Below are 18,863 nucleotides of genomic sequence, written 5' to 3' on the forward strand. Positions count from 1 at the left end.
TCCAGTTCCTTTAATCAGCTTTATAAGAAGTGTACATATTTGTATTTTTGTTTTGAGAGCTCGTCCAAAACGTGAAACCACAAAAAACAATGGGCAAACAAAAACATCAATGGGCTGGCGGGCTTCCCTTCGTTCTGAAGGACATTAAATGTGTCATCAACCGCAAGTCGATTCAGTCTGGACTTTAGCACGGAGACATCTGACCTCCTGACTGAGGGATAAAAGACATTATATGAGTGCAAGATGTGTTCTCATGTTATCGTTTCCCTTTGATTTTCAACAGGAGGGCAGCTGATTTACCTTTTATTACACACTGCAGTCTTTTTCATCTGTTACCCCTCTTCCATGTGGATCTGTTCCTACTGGGAGTGTCACCGTCCCAAGCCAAGAAAGTGTCAGGTCCTTGGGTGCCTGCCAGGACCCCTCAGAACCAGCCTCCCCCCCTCCAAAGTCTTTCTCACTGCCTTTCACTCCTGGCATTTTCTCTGGCCCTCCATCAGATACAAAGCATCTGGGTTGATTAGGTAACTGCGTACACTTGAGCCAAAACAAAAAAATAAGGCTTGGCATGGAAAGAAATCCCAGTCATACTCGACTCTATCAGAGTCGATGAGGACACAAACGACAGCAGCAGGACAACAGTGCACAAACAGCAACTGGACAACACACAACGGCTTCACAACACAGACCCCCACGTGCTGACCTTGAGCCTTACACTGCACTGCAGAAGAGCCATGCAGGTTTTCAGGAATGTCCCTGTTCAGAAGAAGAGAATTCCTGACTTATTCCTTGACCTGCTGTTTGGCTAACAGAGGTCCCAGTAAGGGAGGGTTAAGACATTTATGCCCTATGCTTCATGTATTTTTTCTCTTTCATAACATACAGTAGCGTTGCCATGATGAAAATAAATAAACAAGTTGGTATTGCATATGGCATCAGTGCATGTTCCAGCGCGTCTCCGGACGACATGCCTTCTGTGGGTTGCAAGTGTAAAAAGTGGAATTAAGATAATTTTTCTGGCCAACAAAGCTTGAAGCCATGGTCAACAGGAAGGATTTCACAGTTTTTTTGTGGAGGGGTGGGAATGGCGTTTGTCTTTTTCACTGCAGAATGTGTCAGTTCGAATCATTTTCGTTACAACTTCAGTCTGGAAAGGACTGACGCCAAGGGATTATAACGGGACAAAGACAACTGTAGGACTAAATGGACCCAACCAATGCTTGTATCACGCTTAGTAAATATAGATATCCCTGCAGAGATGAAGGCAGGGGAAATGGCACGTGTGAGTAGTCGGCTCAAGTGCTCTCTCAGTCCAGAGAGAAGATATTACCATGATCAATACAGCGTCAGTGGGACAGAACTCATCCAAGTCTCCTGTTTAATCAGCAGGGCAGTAACCCAGGGGGCTTCAGAGTTGTAGCCCTATATTATAGTGTGGATTAACACCATCTAGGGGACCCAGCAGTTTGAATGATAAAAGCTGTGCTGCTCTTATACTTCTATAACATTATCTCTCACTCTGATTACCACTATATAATAATATCCTATTCCACATCCAGTACACAACCCAAGGATTGGAAAAGTGTATCTGTGTATGTGTCAGAAAGGAATGTGTGTTGAGGAGGTGGAGTTGGGGAATAGGGATAAATCCTAAATTTTCTCTCACCCAAAAGTGATAAACGTACCAGTGAATTGTGCATTCAGGTTCAATTTGATTAGTAAATTGCGCTGGATACCTGGCCATTAGATCACTGCCTCTAATCTGGTTTACTTAAAGGTTAAATATGCTCCACGGTGCAACAAACATCTACAGTGCTAAACAGCCAGGACAGGCCACACACAGCCAGCTCTCCACTGCAACAACTTTGGTATAAATAGAAAGCCACGACATCCCATGTAAAAACAGCGAATTAGCAGCCCGGCTCTGCAGTTTAATTGCGGAGAATCAACCTCGGCACGTCTCCAGGTATGATTTCAGTCTAAGCTGATTATTAGATGCCATCTGATCGGAGACGGCCCTCGAACAGATGGGGCTCAGAGGAGGCCTGTGCAGCGAGAAGAGAGAAACAGAGAGAAGCGGCAGCATTTGGCACAGAGAGAGCAGGCGAACGTGCGCAGGGAGCCAGGGGAATTATAGCAAATGAAGGAGACCAGCCTGTGCCCTTAAGCTAGTTTCGGTCTTTTTAAAACAGGGTTTACTTTAAACTCTCCTCCCTGAGAATAAACAAATCTCTCTTGGCTGGGAGGCTTCGGTAGCAGCGGCAGCAGGTTTGGGATGGAGAACTGGATGTTTGATTGCATAATAAAGCACAAGTGCATTTCCTGATTTCTCCAGATTCTCTCCATATAGAAATACCTGGAGCAAAGCTTAAGGGTTAAAACAAACGCGCATTTATTTTCAGATTTCACAACCTAAGCATGGAAGATGTTTACTTACATTAGCATTACATCTGTCTGCTTTTCAAACTGTACCAGAGCACGCTGAACGCTCACAGCCATTAAACTTCATGCTAATCATAACACCAAGCAAAACTCCCTTAATTCAGGCTGTAATGCTAATCAGACCTGCTCGGCTGTTCTCTCTCAGTGGGTCCATTAAGAGATGCACTTAGCGTGGTGTACGAAGATAGTGCGTTCACTTGTCCCTCCTCGGCCAAGTGAAAATGCTCAGATGCGATACGTGCTGTGCTGTGCTGAATTCCAAAAGGAGTCTGGGGGGTGGGGGGGGGATTGTCAGGAAGATTATATTTCCTTTAAAGTGGGTCACTGACTCTCTCCACCCCAGCAGCCACGCAAAAGTATTTTCTGCCACCGGAAACGTTTCAGAGAGGAAATCCTTTTCGAATTAGGAGAAATCCTATCATTGCGCCGAGGGCTGGGTTACCCACCAGAGAGGTGCAGTTACTCCAAAGTTGTGAGGTCAGAAAGCTTTACAGAACAACTGCAGGGACTTCTGGTTTCCTATTGGAGAGATTCTAAACAAGGGTTCGAATGATTCTGACCGCAGAGTCAAATTGTTCAAGATCTATTACCTGATTAGTTTTTGTTTTTCTTTTGGTTTCAACACAAACCAAATTATTACAAAAGCCAAACAAAGTCGAGCTCTTCCATGTCAGTGTGAGGAAGTCACTGTTGTCCCTGTTAATGTTGTGTCGGTTCTTCACAGAGATATTAAGGAAGTCGCTCGAAAATGGCAGTGTGGCGAGAGGGAGACCGACAAGACAGGGAACTGGTGCCACCCACAATATCGCTGCCCTCTCATCAGATGGCTTTTAGGCAATGTTACGAGCACCAAAACAGACTATGCACAGTGGAGAACCAAGTTGTCCATGTTCTCTGCAGTTCGTCTCGTAATTTCACAGTGCTTTGATGCCAAGGCCGGAGAGGGAGGGGGCGGCGTGGGCTGCGGGGCCACATTCGTTAGGGACTCGGATACTAACAAGGGAGGTATCGCTTTATCTGAGCTCATTAAGACAATAATGTGACATCAGGGGCTGTGGGCGATAAAGACAGGAAGCGGCGAGGTTACCATTGCTTCTGCTCACAGTTCTGGAAAACTATGATCCGATTTGTTAATTATTCATTCCGAAGCTGTCATTTTTGGAGCATCTGCAGACACTAGCAGTTTTAGTGAAGTGCAAACCGTGCAGAAGAGACACTGAACTGGAATCAGTCTGTGTATGTGTATGTCTATATATATATGTATAGAGAGAGAGTGAAAGAGTCTATAGACTTTAAACTGTTGACATATATTAGATCACAAAATGTCCTAATGATAATAATGTGTATGAAGTGACCGCCACATTTGAGACAAAGCAATTCAGCGAATAGTATTCAGGCAGTTGTTATATTTCTTTAAAGGTTCATTAAAAGCCTCCGTTGGAATTACTGCTGCTTTAAGGGCCTGCTGTAATGAATGTACTGTAGTTTTTGTAGCCTGACAGCTGTAGCAATGCTATGTCAGGGCCAGAATTTACAAGACTCCTAAACACACCAGCATCTCCAGGGCCCGGCAGGCAAGAGAGCTCATCTTCGCAGCGCTTCATTATTTAAAGGTGCAACTCGATACTGAGCTCCACCAGGATGAGGAGTTAGCATGGATTAAGTGGAGCCACATCGTATAAAGTCCTGCACTGGGTTAAAAATGGGTTTCCCGATTTGTCTATGCGACTTTTTATTGCCTTCCCGTTTCTTTCTGTGAAATGGGTAGGATACGTGGGGAGGTTGACCGCTCCAGACCCGTCGTGTTGCCTCCAGTGAAGAGAAGCAGACCGTCCATCTGGATGGCTGAGGAAAGGGGAGTCGTGTTTCCTTGGCAGAAGTCTTATCTCCCACTTGAGCAGCAGCACGAGTCCACAAGGGTAAACTGGCCGGTGAACGGAGATGTTTTCCTTTTCAAAATAAAGGAAAACAACCAGATTAGGGGACACCTCCTTCAGATAGATCCCCCCACGGACTCCCCTCACCCTGTCTGGCTCGCTGAGAGGTGTTGAATTACAAAGCTCAGGAAAAACGTTAACAAAGATATTACTTAGCAGAATGTCAGCTACTCCGAAGACAATTATCAATGCAGTACAATCCAAGGGTTTGGCCACACAGCTGTCGTAAATTGATGGGTTTTATTCTTTATGCCATTTCAGAGTGCAAAAGACAGAGATCCATGAAATTAAGTTTTAAAACCCTTCGCCTGAAAGCACATGCTTCCACACAAAAAAAGTAAACAGCAAATAATAAAAAGATAATGGGAAAAACAACGCAGCATAGGATAAATCCAATGGACAAACTGCGTGGGTTGAGCGAGTTTTCAGTTGCCGAAACTTCACTTCTTCTCCGGCCATTCTGCCCTCTGACACAGCAAGATTTTATCTTTTTTAGTTGCCTTAAACAGAGAGGGGAAAGAAAATTGTACTTCACAGCAGGGATGGTGTTCCTTGGGTGATGCGCCGTGTTGGTTTTGCACCAGACATAACACCGCATTTAGGCCAGAATGTTCCATTTTAGTTTTTTCAGACCACAAAACTTTTTTCCACATGGCTGCAGAATCTCCAGAGTGGTTTTTTTTGTACACTTTAAACAGGATTCAAGGTGGCCTTTCTTGAGTTCCATACAGGCCAGATGTGTGGAGTGCTTGCACATGCACACCTTGAGTCTTGGCCATAAAAGCCTGTAATTCTTGCAAAATTGCCAGTGGTCTCTCTGATCCGTCCCCTTCTTGCAGTTTGGAGGAACGGCCTGATCTAGGCAGCGTCTTGGTGGTGCCATACACCTTCCACATCTTAAAAATCGTCTTACCAATCGTTTTTTATACCCATCCCCTGATCTGTGCCTTTCTTCAACTTTGTCATGACGTTCTTTTGAAAGCTCCATGGTTCTCATGGTTGCTAAATTTATACTGAAATCATGTGAATCTCTCCAGTTTAACACAGGGAGAAGCCACTTAATTTGATGTGTGATTTTGAAGGTGATTGCTTACACTTGAGCTAATTTAGGATTGCGTTTACAATCCTTGCTTTTATTATTTTTCTAGAACATTGTAAACTAATAGGTGCAGAGTAGAATGTGTAGATAAATTCAATGCCTTTAAATTCCAGGCTATAAGGCAACAAAAGGTGACAATTTTGAAAGGGGGTGTAAACTTTCTATAGGCACTGTATAGTCACACACACAGACACACTTCTATAAATCAGAAAAATATGCATTTCTAAGAGATGCACCTTGTCCTGGTATCTGGGCAGCAAGTCCACGGGTGTCCAGGAAACACGAGCGGCTGCGATATATAGCGGCAGCTCATTCTAAGAACTTTGTACCCTCTGGCAAAATCAAACAGAGCAGCCCTGACACACCAGGCTGGATACATCGGATGAATTGATCAGAAAAGAGATAAAAAATAAAGTGCGGTGATGACAATTTATCAGCATGGCAACCAGTCTCTCTGCACCAGAGCTAATTTACACTGCGGGACTGCTAGAGTCAACCGCCATTGATTGGAGGAAGAGACTCTAATCTTGCCACCAGAGATAAAACAGCTCAATCCAGCGCCTGAAATCAAACTACTCCGGAAGAGAGAGAGAGAGAGAGAGAGAGAGAGAGAGAGAGGGATAAAACCCCCAAACAGCTCAATAGAGACAGAGACATCAAACAAACGCACGCACGATGCGGACGCACTTTGATATCCCATCTGTCTTGTGTGAAGGACTTAGTTAGAGCTATTGATTGACAGCTGTCACTTCAACCAGACGAAAAGCAAAACAAAAATGGAAAGAAAATTAAATAGTGAAAAATATCTCTGTAGTTTATTTTATTGAATGATCCTTCTGAATCAACAAAAAAAGAGAAAAGAGAAAATCTGGTCATATTTACGATTGCTCACGAAGCATTTAGGTTTAAATTCATTTTACAACATTTGAATTTGGAACTGGACTTCAAAGTGCAGTTGCCAGCTGCAAACACCACGAAAAAACAAAAAACAAAACCTCACCCCACACAACAGCCAAATTAACCACAACTGCCTTATAAGAACTAAAGGGGTAAACAAAAACTCTGAAAGCCTGTCTAATTAACTGTGAGCACCTTGTGGGGAGAGATAGCAGAGGCCCAGAGAGGCCAGTAATTCGAGTTTGGAAAGGGGGAATTTCTTATAAGCTGCCTTGCATTATCAGTGGGTTCAGGTCAGAACATCGACGACTGTTTAAAATCCAGGATGTTTTCTCTGCATTTACATCCAATTCATCAGCTCTTGTGGAATTGCCCTCAACCCACAGTATTTTCTCCACAAATTAGAAATTTAAAGCACATAGGTTATGATCTACTACTTTTTTTTTTTTAAGTGACAGCGAAGGAATGACTACAAATCCATGTGAATATGGTTTGTATTTATTTATTTATTAAATGCAGGCACAGAGGAACATTTCGTGCTGAACCACATGCAAGACCACTCCGGAAAACACAAACGGGAAGATCGCGAGTGAACCCTTTCTGAGGCCTCACTTGAACTTTGCTTCTCCCTGACATGGCACTTCACAGACGCCGGTAACTGCTGAGGCTTTCAAAATAAAAATGAAAAAAACGTCACCCTGCACACATTCAGTCGTTCTTCATGCACTCGAAGCGCTGCATTAGGCATGCAGCTTGATGTGGTTTCTCAGCTTCTTCGACTCGTTCCAAGGCTCTGATACACGCTTGCTAAACACAAGAAGACAGGCTCTCAGTCTCCTGTAGCTGTCGCTGCAATTAAAAATAAAAAGCCTGTCTTGGGTGGGAAAAAGTGCCAGGAGGAGAAAAAAAAAAAAAAAGCCGAGAGCCAGAACGAGAACGAGATGCAGAATGAAACCAAGTGGGTGTACGAGTGTTGTTTATCTCATCTACAGTCTACAGACCGACTCGCTTGCCTGCTTGCCTTCCAGTAGGCCGAGGAAAACCAGTTTAAATTGTGAATCGGAAACAATGGGTCGTTTACATTAAAGCAGGGTCTTTTAAGAATAGAAATCAACTGATTTGCAAAAAGTGACAATATTTATGCATCCACTATCAATATTCTTCATGCCAATTCAAAATGTCCTGTTCAGTAAGGAGAGAGAAGCCAAGCGGACCCTGCCAAGCTGTTCACAGAGCCCAGTTTGGAAGGGTCAGCCGTGGCGAGGTGAAGAAACATCTACCCCCAGCTTCTACTCCCTCACCCTTGAGAGTAGAGTTACCAAAATATACACCCTGTAGAGATCTTCGGTCAAGACAGGGAAAGGTACCACGGGGGTAAGTGCTAACTGTGGCTTTCTGAAAGGAAACTAAAGAGACTCGGGTGCAAGCATTGTAACATCCCGGCACTCGGTTGACCACGTGACGTACGGTCTGATCCCTGGTCGATGAAGGAAACGGGTGGCAGCCAGGGGCAGTCGGGGCGCCGGGGCATTATTGAGCCTCCCCTTCCTCCATCTCGGCTTCCTCGGGGGCGGGGGCGCAGTCCTTCTCGGGGTCCCCGGGGAGGATGTCTGTCACTTTCTGGAGCAGCTCCTCGATCTGCTCCTCCGTCAGCCTCTCTTCACTCTCCTCCACCATCTGCGTAAAACAAACACATGGGTCAACACAAGGCCTGTCAGACAGTGCCACGTTTCCACTTCGCATTAATGACAACAGCACCTTCCACTCGTCTATTATCATCACAACAATGACAAGAGCACCACCTGAGAACCGATAACAACAATCTGACAACAGCCACCCCTGGAAGAGGGAAATGGCAGGCAATATGCACCAGCACACGCCACAACAGCCAGACCTTAGGGGCTCAGCATTTCCAACACCGGGAACAACCAAATCAAGGGTAAAGCTTAATAAAGCGATGCAGAACAATCAACCTCCAGTCCTGAGGAGCAAATGTCCAGCATGTGGGCTACCATGCTGAGCTGCAGTGCTTGCGTGTTCATTAGCAACCCCAGCGAGACACAATACAGGTGATTAATGGTGCGGAGACCTCGAACCGTACAACAGACATCGCAGTGAGGGGTAACCCAGTTTCTTTTACCGATTCAGATCCGGACAAACAGATACATGAACTCCGCTAGGAATGCATGAACAAAAACTGGGGAAACAAATGGGGCACTCTGGGTAAAAGGCAAGATTCTGCTAAACTCCAGTTCTTCTCTCTGTACGTCGAGAGATCAGACCCAGGTATGTATGTAAATTCACCCGAGGCTCCGACGGGCTTGTTTTAGCACAGTCTGCACGCTGAGCCAGCAGTATTAAAGTACACGGATGGGACACACTAACGATTGATGTGCGCGTCTGTGCTGATGGGTGATTACAAGGGGTTTTGAATAATGACATAATCCCTCAGAAAATGAATTTTTCCATCGCAGCTCAGCGGGCTCTGACCCAATTAAGCAAACGGGACTCAGCATGAAGGCGGGCGAGATCCAACTGGCTCCACGGCAACACGGAGAGGAAATACGAGACGGCATCAAGGGCTCGTACCAGCACTCGGCCCTCGTGATCTACAGGGCTGCGTTCATTGAGCTTATTCTCCAACACAGTGCCGATCTCACCAATCTGCGTAAACATCTGCAAAAATGCCCGATACTGCAAACGAACAATCTCCGCCAGCCTGTACCATGTGCTGGAGCCCACAGATATTTTACACTGGTAATGAGTACCAGGCCCAACTGTCTGTGCCAATCCGGAGCAAAATCTGTGTTTATTTGCGGAAATGGAAGGAGAGAAATAATTATCAAAAAAGTTAAATAAATAAAAGATTAAAGATTAAACAAATCTGGCAGCAAGATTTTAGTTTAGAAAACTAATGACATGACGCTGATGACATACTTCCAGATGTTACTGAATAAGCAACAGCAGAGGAATCAAGGAAAGGGGGTAGATTAGACTAGACGGGTCTCCGTGATATTTTCGGATATTGTGGCCATGTTTGCTCTCCCCTCGGACCCCCATGAAAGCATGTCTCGATATACATCTCCTCCGCAGTCTGTCTGAGTGTGTTGTGAGACAACCCAGCTTCTACAGTCGAGCTTGGACAGTGTGGACACGTCACCGAGAGCCAGGCTGTCGCTGTGCTGAACTGTAAAAGCTGGGTTGTAAAAGCCGAACAGTGCCGGGCCTTTCTGTCCATGCTGTTATCATTTGCCACCATTTCCACCACTGAGGCACTCAGGCCCTGGCAGCAGGACAAAAAGCGTAAGGGCCAGATTCCCGGGGCAGGCCGATCCGCAAGTGATAACCAGAGAGTTTGTACAGCTGCAAAACGTATTTGATATGCACTGCGGGCCCGATTTACAGTCACATTCAAACAGAACAATAGAATTGGCCGAGCTGACGACAAAATGTTCAAATTAAAACGAAGAAAGAAACAGAAAACCATACAAGAGCAAAAAAAAAAAAAAAAAACTGGTGGAAAGGCTACTGATGTTGACTTGATTTGAAAGTATACTGGGAAAGAAAATAAAAAACGGATCTGCTGAACACATGTACACACTAGATACCGGATTTTAATATTTACTTGGTTTTACAAATAGGTTCCTTTATTATTTAAATGTCACTGAAGCATTATTGTACTCCACACCCAAACGGGCAGCGCTCTCACTGTGGTGTCTGCACAGGAGACTGAGTTAATACAGTGCAACAAGACACCCAGAGTTAGCGAGCAGAGATCAATATATTCTGGAAATGTCAACATGTGTGGGTTTGGCGGTAATTGCTGCTGTGTGAGCCACTCAATTATTTGAAATCTATATTGCCGTGCTTTCCTCACTGCTCTCTGCCAAAGCTTTGGAGAGAGCTGACATCAAAGGCATATCCTGTTATTGTACAAAAGGATTTAAGGCAGTAAGGCAAATTCACGGTGCCGTTCAACTGCATGGGGTCGGCTTACACAACACAGCGGGTTTTCCAAAATGAAAAGTCGTTTGCAAAACTGGGAATCCTGGCTGTCATTAAGTGATTTATTTATACCTCAGGGTCTGCACCTTTCTCCTGCAGGTTCCCCACACACAGAACAAGTTAAGTCTTCATATATCGTTGTGCCAGAAGCGTGTGGGTCCCACAAATCAACAGTAATGGAAGAACGGAACAATACAGCTTTGTCTAATTATGTGAGTAGTTCAGACGTAAACATTTTATTAACTCTACCCCATGTAGCTTCCTGTTGCTGCATCTCTGCAAAGTGGAGAGTAATTGATGCAAATGCACAAGAGGTGCAAACCAAGCAGTGGCACAGTGGATCTGTCACTGTGAGAAAACTGACACATCAAACAATTTACCACTGACGTGCATGGAGTTAAAAATGTAAAGTTAGATAAATACAGCCACCACAATTACAAAACAGGAGAAACTGTCATTACAGTCAACTGCTTACACTTCCAGAATGTCCCATGAGTGGCTATTGCATCTTGTTCCTGTACAATGCCTTTATGCATTTGTGAACTTCAAAAAAACAACAACACACAATTCATGTGTCTGTTCTCGGAGAGCAGAATGGAGTGATTACTGCGGGGCGGCACACACAGACTGACTCAGCACATTCTCTGGGACGTCTGTTGGTCCCCGGCGAGTTAAATCTTTAGTCTAATCTGTGGGCCGAATCCAGCGCGCCTCCAGGTACGATTTCTAATATGAAACAAACGCTCTTATAAAAGCATCGGCTCTGGTATTATAAACAGTTGGCTAACAATCACAGCACACATGCGATTAGCACATTCTATGGGCTCTTTCGGTAAGGGCCGTTTATTTAAAAATCTCTCATCTTTGGACACTTCGCAATTAATGCCCCAACCAAGTCAACTATCACTAATCGAATCCCCTTCTGGGGGGGACAATACTAAACCTTATTTAATTAATCAAAAGTATCAGAGAAACATCCTGTTTTCACCGCTAGATTATGTCACATCCAGGCACAAACCCCAGGGCTGCTCCCTGCGTGTGACATTCTGGCACTGAGATAAAGGCAGGTCAATTATTTAGTCATTCATTTACTTATTAACCATTCAAATGAGAACTCCAGACTGCAATACAACAAACACACACTGCATCATCTTAATAAATAAATACATCAAGAGATAAAATGTTGACTGAGAATTTAAATACTTTTCTGTTGACCTTTAAACAGGATTTCCCCACGTCACCCCAAGCAGAAATGATTTAAGCCTCCAAAGCTCAAGTAGTCCTTTTAGCAATGCCCCTGCAACGGATCTCTCTCTTTATTATTATTATTTCTGGGCCCATATGTCTTCCAGAAGGCACAGCCACTGCACCCAAACTGAATAAATCACAGAGGGACAAGGCCGGCTATTGTGAGAGCACTTGCACACCGAGTCTTGGCACTCCAGCCTGAACAACACTGCTCTCTCTTCATTGCTAAAGGTTTCCACTACAGTAAGCACAATAAAACAACAACCATAATAATAAAGACATCTGAACCTATGAACATCTGAACACATCTGGCACAAAAAGGAAATCAGTCATAATAACAACAGCAGGCTTTCTTGGCAGCATGTTAAAAAGCTCCTCTGAGTAATGATCAAGTAATCCAGTTTAGTGAGAGTAAAGGCCTTGGACTGTATCCGACGTTGCATCCGATTTTTTTGTATGGGGGGGGGGGGAATGAAAACCCGAGTGTCCACGAGTTCGATTGTATCCGTTTTTTCGTGTGTGAAAAATGATGGGAAGACGTGGATTGATGCACTTCATTTGTGTCCTCTGGAAAATCGAATCATCTGCGTGTCTAAGCACAAAGTATACAAAAGCAAATAAATATAAACACAATATATGGCAAGCTATTGTGGAGGAGCTGGGCAGGAACGGTACCTGCTGATGAACCTAGAATTCTCCTAGAAAGTGGTTAAGCTCAGATAAACAACACAAAATTCACCTACGTAACTGACAAAGATTTGCAATTTGAAATTAATAGTTGAATGTTGAACCGTTCACTCTGCTTTGATGTCTGAGTCTGACGCACACCAACACAAGAAGCTGGACAGGATGCCGCTTTGACGGACAACTTTTCAGACGACGGACTACAAATGGCTCAAATCCAGTGCCCAAGACTTCAATAGTTGTATAAAGGAGTCTCTTACCAGCTGGATCTCCACCGCCGTCTGCGGCCTGTGATTCAGGAGCTGGAGTTTCTCGGCCCTGAGGAAGATTTAATGATGAGAGACAATCTATGTAGCACAATCACACACACGCAAGCACTTGCACAAGACACACAAACATTAACAACACCGCGGTCCTGAAAGCAGTCGCAGAAATGGTGACGCACGCACGGGCTTTGTGCAAAGGCCACGAAAAGTGCTTCTGTCACCCGAGCACGAGCCTCTGTTCTCTACCTGGCCAGGGCTGAGAAAGTCCTGCCAAAATACACACAATGAGAGACAGCTGGACCGAGACAGGGGCGTTTGGTTCCTTGCACTCAATTTGCATGCTACACAACAGCGTTGCCAACAGCGTTGAAGTACGCTGCAGCGTTCAATTCAATAACGCGGATTATTCGCTCCCCAGGGAAAGAAAAAAGCTCGGCACCGTATGATGTGGTCTGTGGTTAAGAACATATTTCTCTTTACTACTTCAGAAACTTTTTGCTGAGGTTTGTGGTTGAGGAATATCGATATCCTGAGAACCTGTGCAGTCAGATCCACCCCGATTAAACAAGCAACAGACCGAGGGAGCAACCTGAATCACCCACACCGTTATCACAATTTCACTGGAGACGTTTCGCTTAGATCTGAACGAGAGAGCCGAGGGCAGGCCAGCCAGGCACGGCAGAGACGGACTGCGAGCATCTCTCGAGTGCCACTAAGAGCCGCCCCCCACAGCATGTTGATAAGGCAGAAAGAAGATTATGCAGAAGAAGGCTGTTTTTCTCGGGCTGATGCAGCCAGCCGATGATCGTTTTCGAGTCGCGCTTCTTATCAGAGTGATGAACAGGGTATTTGGCACTCGGTGTCGGATCAGACTTGACACATGAGGCCTCAGCAGCGATGAGCGATGGAGATGTGTAATTTGCAAACTGCACGGAGCAGATGTTACTCTAGGGAAGCGACGGTGGGAAGCGAGGGGAGCGGATCACACACGATTCTGATATCTCCCTAATCCCCTTACGAGCCAAGGTTGCAGGGGGTTAACGAGTTGCTATGGCGACGATGATGAGATAAAGGCGTTCCAGCATTTGGGGGGGGGGAACAAACTATGTTGCAAAACACGCAGACCACAGAGTGAAATCGCTGCTAACTGGGGATCGATTCTTTTGCAGGACAAGTCCACCCATTAAACCGTGGTCTGTGTGTTTGGAGGGGAACCAAAATAGTCTGGCACCAACCAGTCAGCGGCCCTGAGCGAGTCTGATTAAATCATGGGATGTGTGGTGTGTAGTCACTCTATAAGGCAAGCAACCAGACTTGTTCCAGGTCTGAAGGGAACGTCCTACTGAGAGACTGAGGGAACTGAACCTTCTCACCCTGGAACAGATGAGACTACTTGGAGACTTGATTCAAGTCTTCAAAATCATGAATGGCATCGACCACATCAAACCAGAGGAGCTTTTCCAGATCAGCAGGGACACACGCACCCGGGGACACAAATGGAAATTGGGCTTCAAGGCATTCGAGACAGAAAACAGGAGACACTTCTTCACACAGAGAGGCGTCACAATCTGAACAAACTCCCCAGCGATGTGGCTGAAGAGACAATTTGGGAACATTCAAAAACAGACTGGATAGGATCCTTGATCACTTAGTTATTAATGGACACCAAACGAGCACGATGGGGCGAATGGCCTCTCTCATCTCCATCTTGGTCTTAGTCTCACAGTAGGTTTGGTGTCTTTACTACCTCCTTTTCCTAGCTTCTTTCCTGTAGAGATCGTAGAGATCTCGTTGAGGCCTTTACACAGTGCACTCCTGCAGAACCATTTGTCCATCTTGGAAATGATGTGCATTACATTATCGGAGGGACCCGCCACTTACTTTGTGAGTTTGTGTGGCAACATGGAGGTTAGGAACTCGGTCACCATTTCGGGGCTCTGGCGGGCACAGGGAGTCTTCGACAAATACTTCAGCGTCTGCGATGAGAAGCAGGAAGAGAACGAAGACAGTGGAAAAAAATGAATCATTCATTGGAAGTAATTAAGAGAAAGCAGCTGCAGAGCATTCCAAAAGGGATCAATTATTCATGGCACAGACCTGAATAAGTTCAACAATCAAATAAAACACTGACACACAAAACAGGGCATTGCATGAGTTTGGCAACAGTTGCTATTACTGAAGCAAGAGCATGAAATATGAAATGCATTAGAAGGTGTGAGAAATGTTTGATCGTCGTGGCTGGGGCGGGGGGGCTGGGGCAGCAGGATCAAAGTAGTCTAGTCAACTGGTGCCCCATAAAAAGCAATCTGTGCAGGAGATCAATTAATTCCAATGAAAGCCACAACGGCTACAATACTCTGAAAACCTCTTTCGAAAGCTATATAGGCGTGTGTGTAACGTTTCTCCTGCCGGGTGCGTGAGAGTTAGCATGTCTGGGAGCCGCAGAGCCTGTTGAAACTGTCTGCCCACGCGTCAGTCTCTGCCTCACGTCTGCGGATGCTAAGGGAGCGCTCGTGTCGATCCCTCCCCACGACACTGACCTCATACATGATGGTGTTGAGGTTCTGCTGTCCAGCACTGTGCTTGTTCTTCGTCTCTTTCCTCTGGTCTTTTAGGTCGGTCAGCAGCTGGAAGACCTGTTCAGCAACAGACAGCATCACTCTCAGAGCGTCAATCGCAAGACCAGGCAAGATGGGAGACAGACAGGCCGAACCATCATAGACTAATGCCTGAAACAGTATTCAATTAACTGCTATGACGCATTACCGACCTCACAACCATATTTCCCTCGTGACTATAGCACTTGAAATCCGCCGCTAAGCCAGGAGTGGCGAAGTTAGTGCGCAAGGAATATCTTGTCAACACATTCTCCGCATTAACAGCACAAAGGGAAAATTCTGCAGACGTGTTGTGGAAAAATTAATATAGCTATAAGAATATAAATGGGCGAGCCGCTGTAAAGTACACATGTACACTGTAAATTGCGACCTGTCATATCTCAGCTCTCACGCAACCCATCAAATCAGGGTTTAACTATAAAACACAGGAATTCATGCAACATTTCCAAATTGTGTACTTATAAAAACTTGGTTGCGATTCTCCTCCAGCGGTCCACATTGCGGACGCTCAAGCCAAGTGAGTACAGAGGCCAACTACACATTAATAAAACATCCCACTCCACTCCCTAGCTCATTTAAAAGGGAAATGTCTCAGTCTCTTGAAAATAAGGTTCTCTCCAAAAACAAGAGGCTGTTGTATGGCAGTCTGTGTATGAAGAGTATTAGTGAAGACTTCTTTCTCTCCAATCCAGCTGCTATGAATAGAGACTTTATTAACACAACCACCAAAGGAGACTCCCGGAGTAAACCCTTACCTCGTAATTGCTGAGCATCGCAGCATTCGCGTCCTTCCTGGAAAATAAAAAGGCATCTTAGACAGAGGGGAAAGTCGGGAGGAACTCAAAAGGAGGTCAGCAAAGGAGGATGCATTTTCACTGGCGGGATTGAAGGGCATGTTTTAGACACAGAAAGAGATAGTCCTATTGCACACTGCCAGCACAAACTGCCCGTCTTTGTTGGGCACAGGCTGGCAACCTGTGTGTTTGGCATTCACAAACAGAGGCACAAAGGGTAGGGGGTGAGTTTCATAGTCTCATCATCACGGCTGACAAAGTCCAGACTTTTGACATGTCTTTCTAATGGCCCACAGACTGCCCCAGTGAGCAGACACTGCAGAAAGCATGCAGAGAGAGAAAGAGAAAGAGACCCCCACCCTTCAAAAGCACCACACTGAAACTTTCATAATCATAAACGGGAAATAGCAGCCCCCCACACACACGTCTACTATCAGTCATCAGCAAACTAAACTAAAAGCAAATCAATCCCCTGTTATGAGTAAAACGTCTCATTAAAGCAATGTACACTGCAGGGGTTGCACTGACACTCTACAGCTGTGTTTCTCAAGAAAGTCATCTATTATCTCTCCTCTGAACGGCCTCTAGAGCAGCGATATCTTTCTTGAAGTGTGGAGCCCAGAACTGTCCACAGTATCCAGATGAGCTCTAACTAGTGCATTGTACAGTCTGAACATCACTGCCCTTGTCTGTTTGCCTTTTTTATTGCTTCCCCACACTGATAGGATGGAGAAAGTGAGGAGTCCACATAGACTGCTAGGTCTTTCTCATGCGTTACTTCATCTAGATCTGTACCTCCCATAGTGTAATTATAGTGGACATTTTTGTTACCTGGCATCTGCCAGATGTTGGCCCACAACTGAATATGATCTAAGTTCCTTTGAATAGCCTGTGCTGCCTGAATCTGCTGAGCCACCTATTTTAGTATCATCTGCAAATTTGACAAGTTTGCTAACTATCCCAGAGTCCAGAGCAGTTTGTTTAAGCACCACTGAAGCAACTGAATAGATGTAATGTTTGTAATATATTTGCTGATATGAGAGAATGGAGGGGAAGGGGTTAATTGGAATCTATTAAGAATGCCAAGCGGACCAGCGCTTCGGAAAACGTGTTTCTAAATGTGCGCCCATCATTACCGTGTTGTTAATGAGTTAATTATTTAAATAGGGCAACTGCGACCTCTAGCGGTTCAGCGCGTCATTGCGCGGGTTTGTGTTGCTCTGTTGCCACTTCATCACAAACATCGCACACTTTAGAGATGCAAACTGGGTTTGGATGAAATTAAAATAGACAATAAGAAAATATAATGCAATGTTATATAGGACACGTTTCTCCTGCCATTTTTTTTTTTTGGGGGGGGGTTATGTATTTTATTTAACGCTATATAAAAGGTCAAGTATTATTGGCACAAGCGGGTAATATTAAAATGAGAAAGTACCGGTTAGTTTAACAAATACAGTGACAAAATAACAACAACGATCCTCTATGTCAATGAAAAAGCTGTAGCTGGAGGATCATCGATAAAGACGTCACGGCATGACTAGTGTGACCCCCAAACTCCAGATTTCAACATCAATACAGGATATTAATTAAACAAAGTATACTACCATGTATAAAAATAATGCATAGACATATAATAGAAATACATAAATAGAAAAGAAATTGAAAACACTTACACCTCCATGCTGTTCACCGGTGTCCGCCCTCTCTACACGTCCGTCGCCCCCCAGACGCGTCAACATTAGTTCCTAGCTGAAATGAATACAAATCCTCTACCTAATTATTTGGTATCTTATTCTACTGTTTCTTTATGTTTTAAAATAATTGTCTCGTTTTCCCTTTCAAAGCCGTAATAAACAAGAACAAACTGCTTTATCTGTTTCTAATTGCAGACTTAAAAAGCAAAACAACTGAATGTATAGATAAATCAACATACAGTTTCATTAAGGGTATAAATCAATTTTGAGGATAAGGTTGAAGGCTGTACTAAAATATGTATACCCTTAATTTGAAACAATGTTATCCGTTGATTCGTTTGGTTGCATACATATTTTTATTTGAGTTATACTAATTTATCAATAGTAAAAATAGTAAAAAAGGTAATAGGAGGGGGTTGTAAACTTTTGAACGACTCCTCATACAACTAATTTGCTTTTTTTTTTATTATTATTCCTGTAATATAACTCTTGAGTATTTTCTTACACAAGCTAAAGCAAAATAAGACACCTCCCAGAACATGTCCCTCCCCTCTGGTCCTAAACTGGATGAGTGGGTTAGGTGGGTAGCGGCTGTTACCTGTCTAACGGGACTGGCATTGACTGGAGACGTGGCAGGACAGCTACACTACACTACACTACACGACATCTGTCACACTACTTCTCGGATATTTAAAAATAAATACTTGGAAGTAACGTTATGAATATGCTTGAAGTCTTTCTTCTTATGTTAACTTTAATCTCCGGTGTCCTGGTTCAAAGTAAGTAGCTTATTTTGTTCTCACAGGAAGAATGCTACTACTTTCACTCTTTTCACTGTACATGTAGTTTGCTATAATAATAATAATAATAATACCTAGAAAGAAAAACTTAACATTACAGTCACATGTCAACAGGATTGTGTATCCTGGCTGTACGTTTTTGACAGATGGATTTCCAACTTATTCGAAATATTGGGACTTTTGAGTGGGTTGTGCTGTCAGACAACAGAATGCACTATGTTTGTCTATATAACCATTCACAGAAAGATAAGCATTCACATTTTACCAAGACCCAAGACATAGCCAGCGCTTCTATCAGCCACCAAAACCTCAGTATGGCCTTGTTTTGAGTTGACCCAGTCCTGGACAATATCACTTGATTGTGTTCTCTCGGGAC

At 44.3% G+C, this 18,863-nt stretch overlaps 1 protein-coding gene across 2 annotated transcripts; it reads right to left on the reverse strand.

The window, feature by feature from the left end:
* Nucleotides 1-5: 5 nt before the first annotated feature.
* crcp (calcitonin gene-related peptide-receptor component protein) lies at nt 6-17,741 on the reverse strand. 2 transcript variants are annotated; one of them, XR_010805289.1, is made up of 7 exons: nt 17,667-17,741; nt 15,952-15,988; nt 15,119-15,214; nt 14,460-14,554; nt 12,573-12,630; nt 7,843-8,052; nt 6-4,391 (listed from the first exon to the last, which is right to left on the reverse strand). XR_010805289.1 is itself a non-coding variant. In XM_066696223.1 (6 exons), the coding sequence occupies exons 1-6, from the start codon at nt 17,672-17,674 to the stop codon at nt 7,906-7,908; spliced, it is 441 nt and encodes a 146-aa protein (XP_066552320.1). In that variant the 5' UTR covers nt 17,675-17,741; the 3' UTR covers nt 6,862-7,905. The 2 variants fall into 2 exon arrangements, 1 of the variants encoding a protein (XP_066552320.1); XM_066696223.1 differs by lacking the exon at nt 6-4,391 and having other exon boundaries at nt 6,862-8,052.
* Nucleotides 17,742-18,863: the final 1,122 nt, after the last annotated feature.

The sequence above is a fragment of the Amia ocellicauda genome, chromosome 22 (assembly GCF_036373705.1).
Source record: "Amia ocellicauda isolate fAmiCal2 chromosome 22, fAmiCal2.hap1, whole genome shotgun sequence".
NCBI classification, from domain to species: domain Eukaryota; kingdom Metazoa; phylum Chordata; class Actinopteri; order Amiiformes; family Amiidae; genus Amia; species Amia ocellicauda.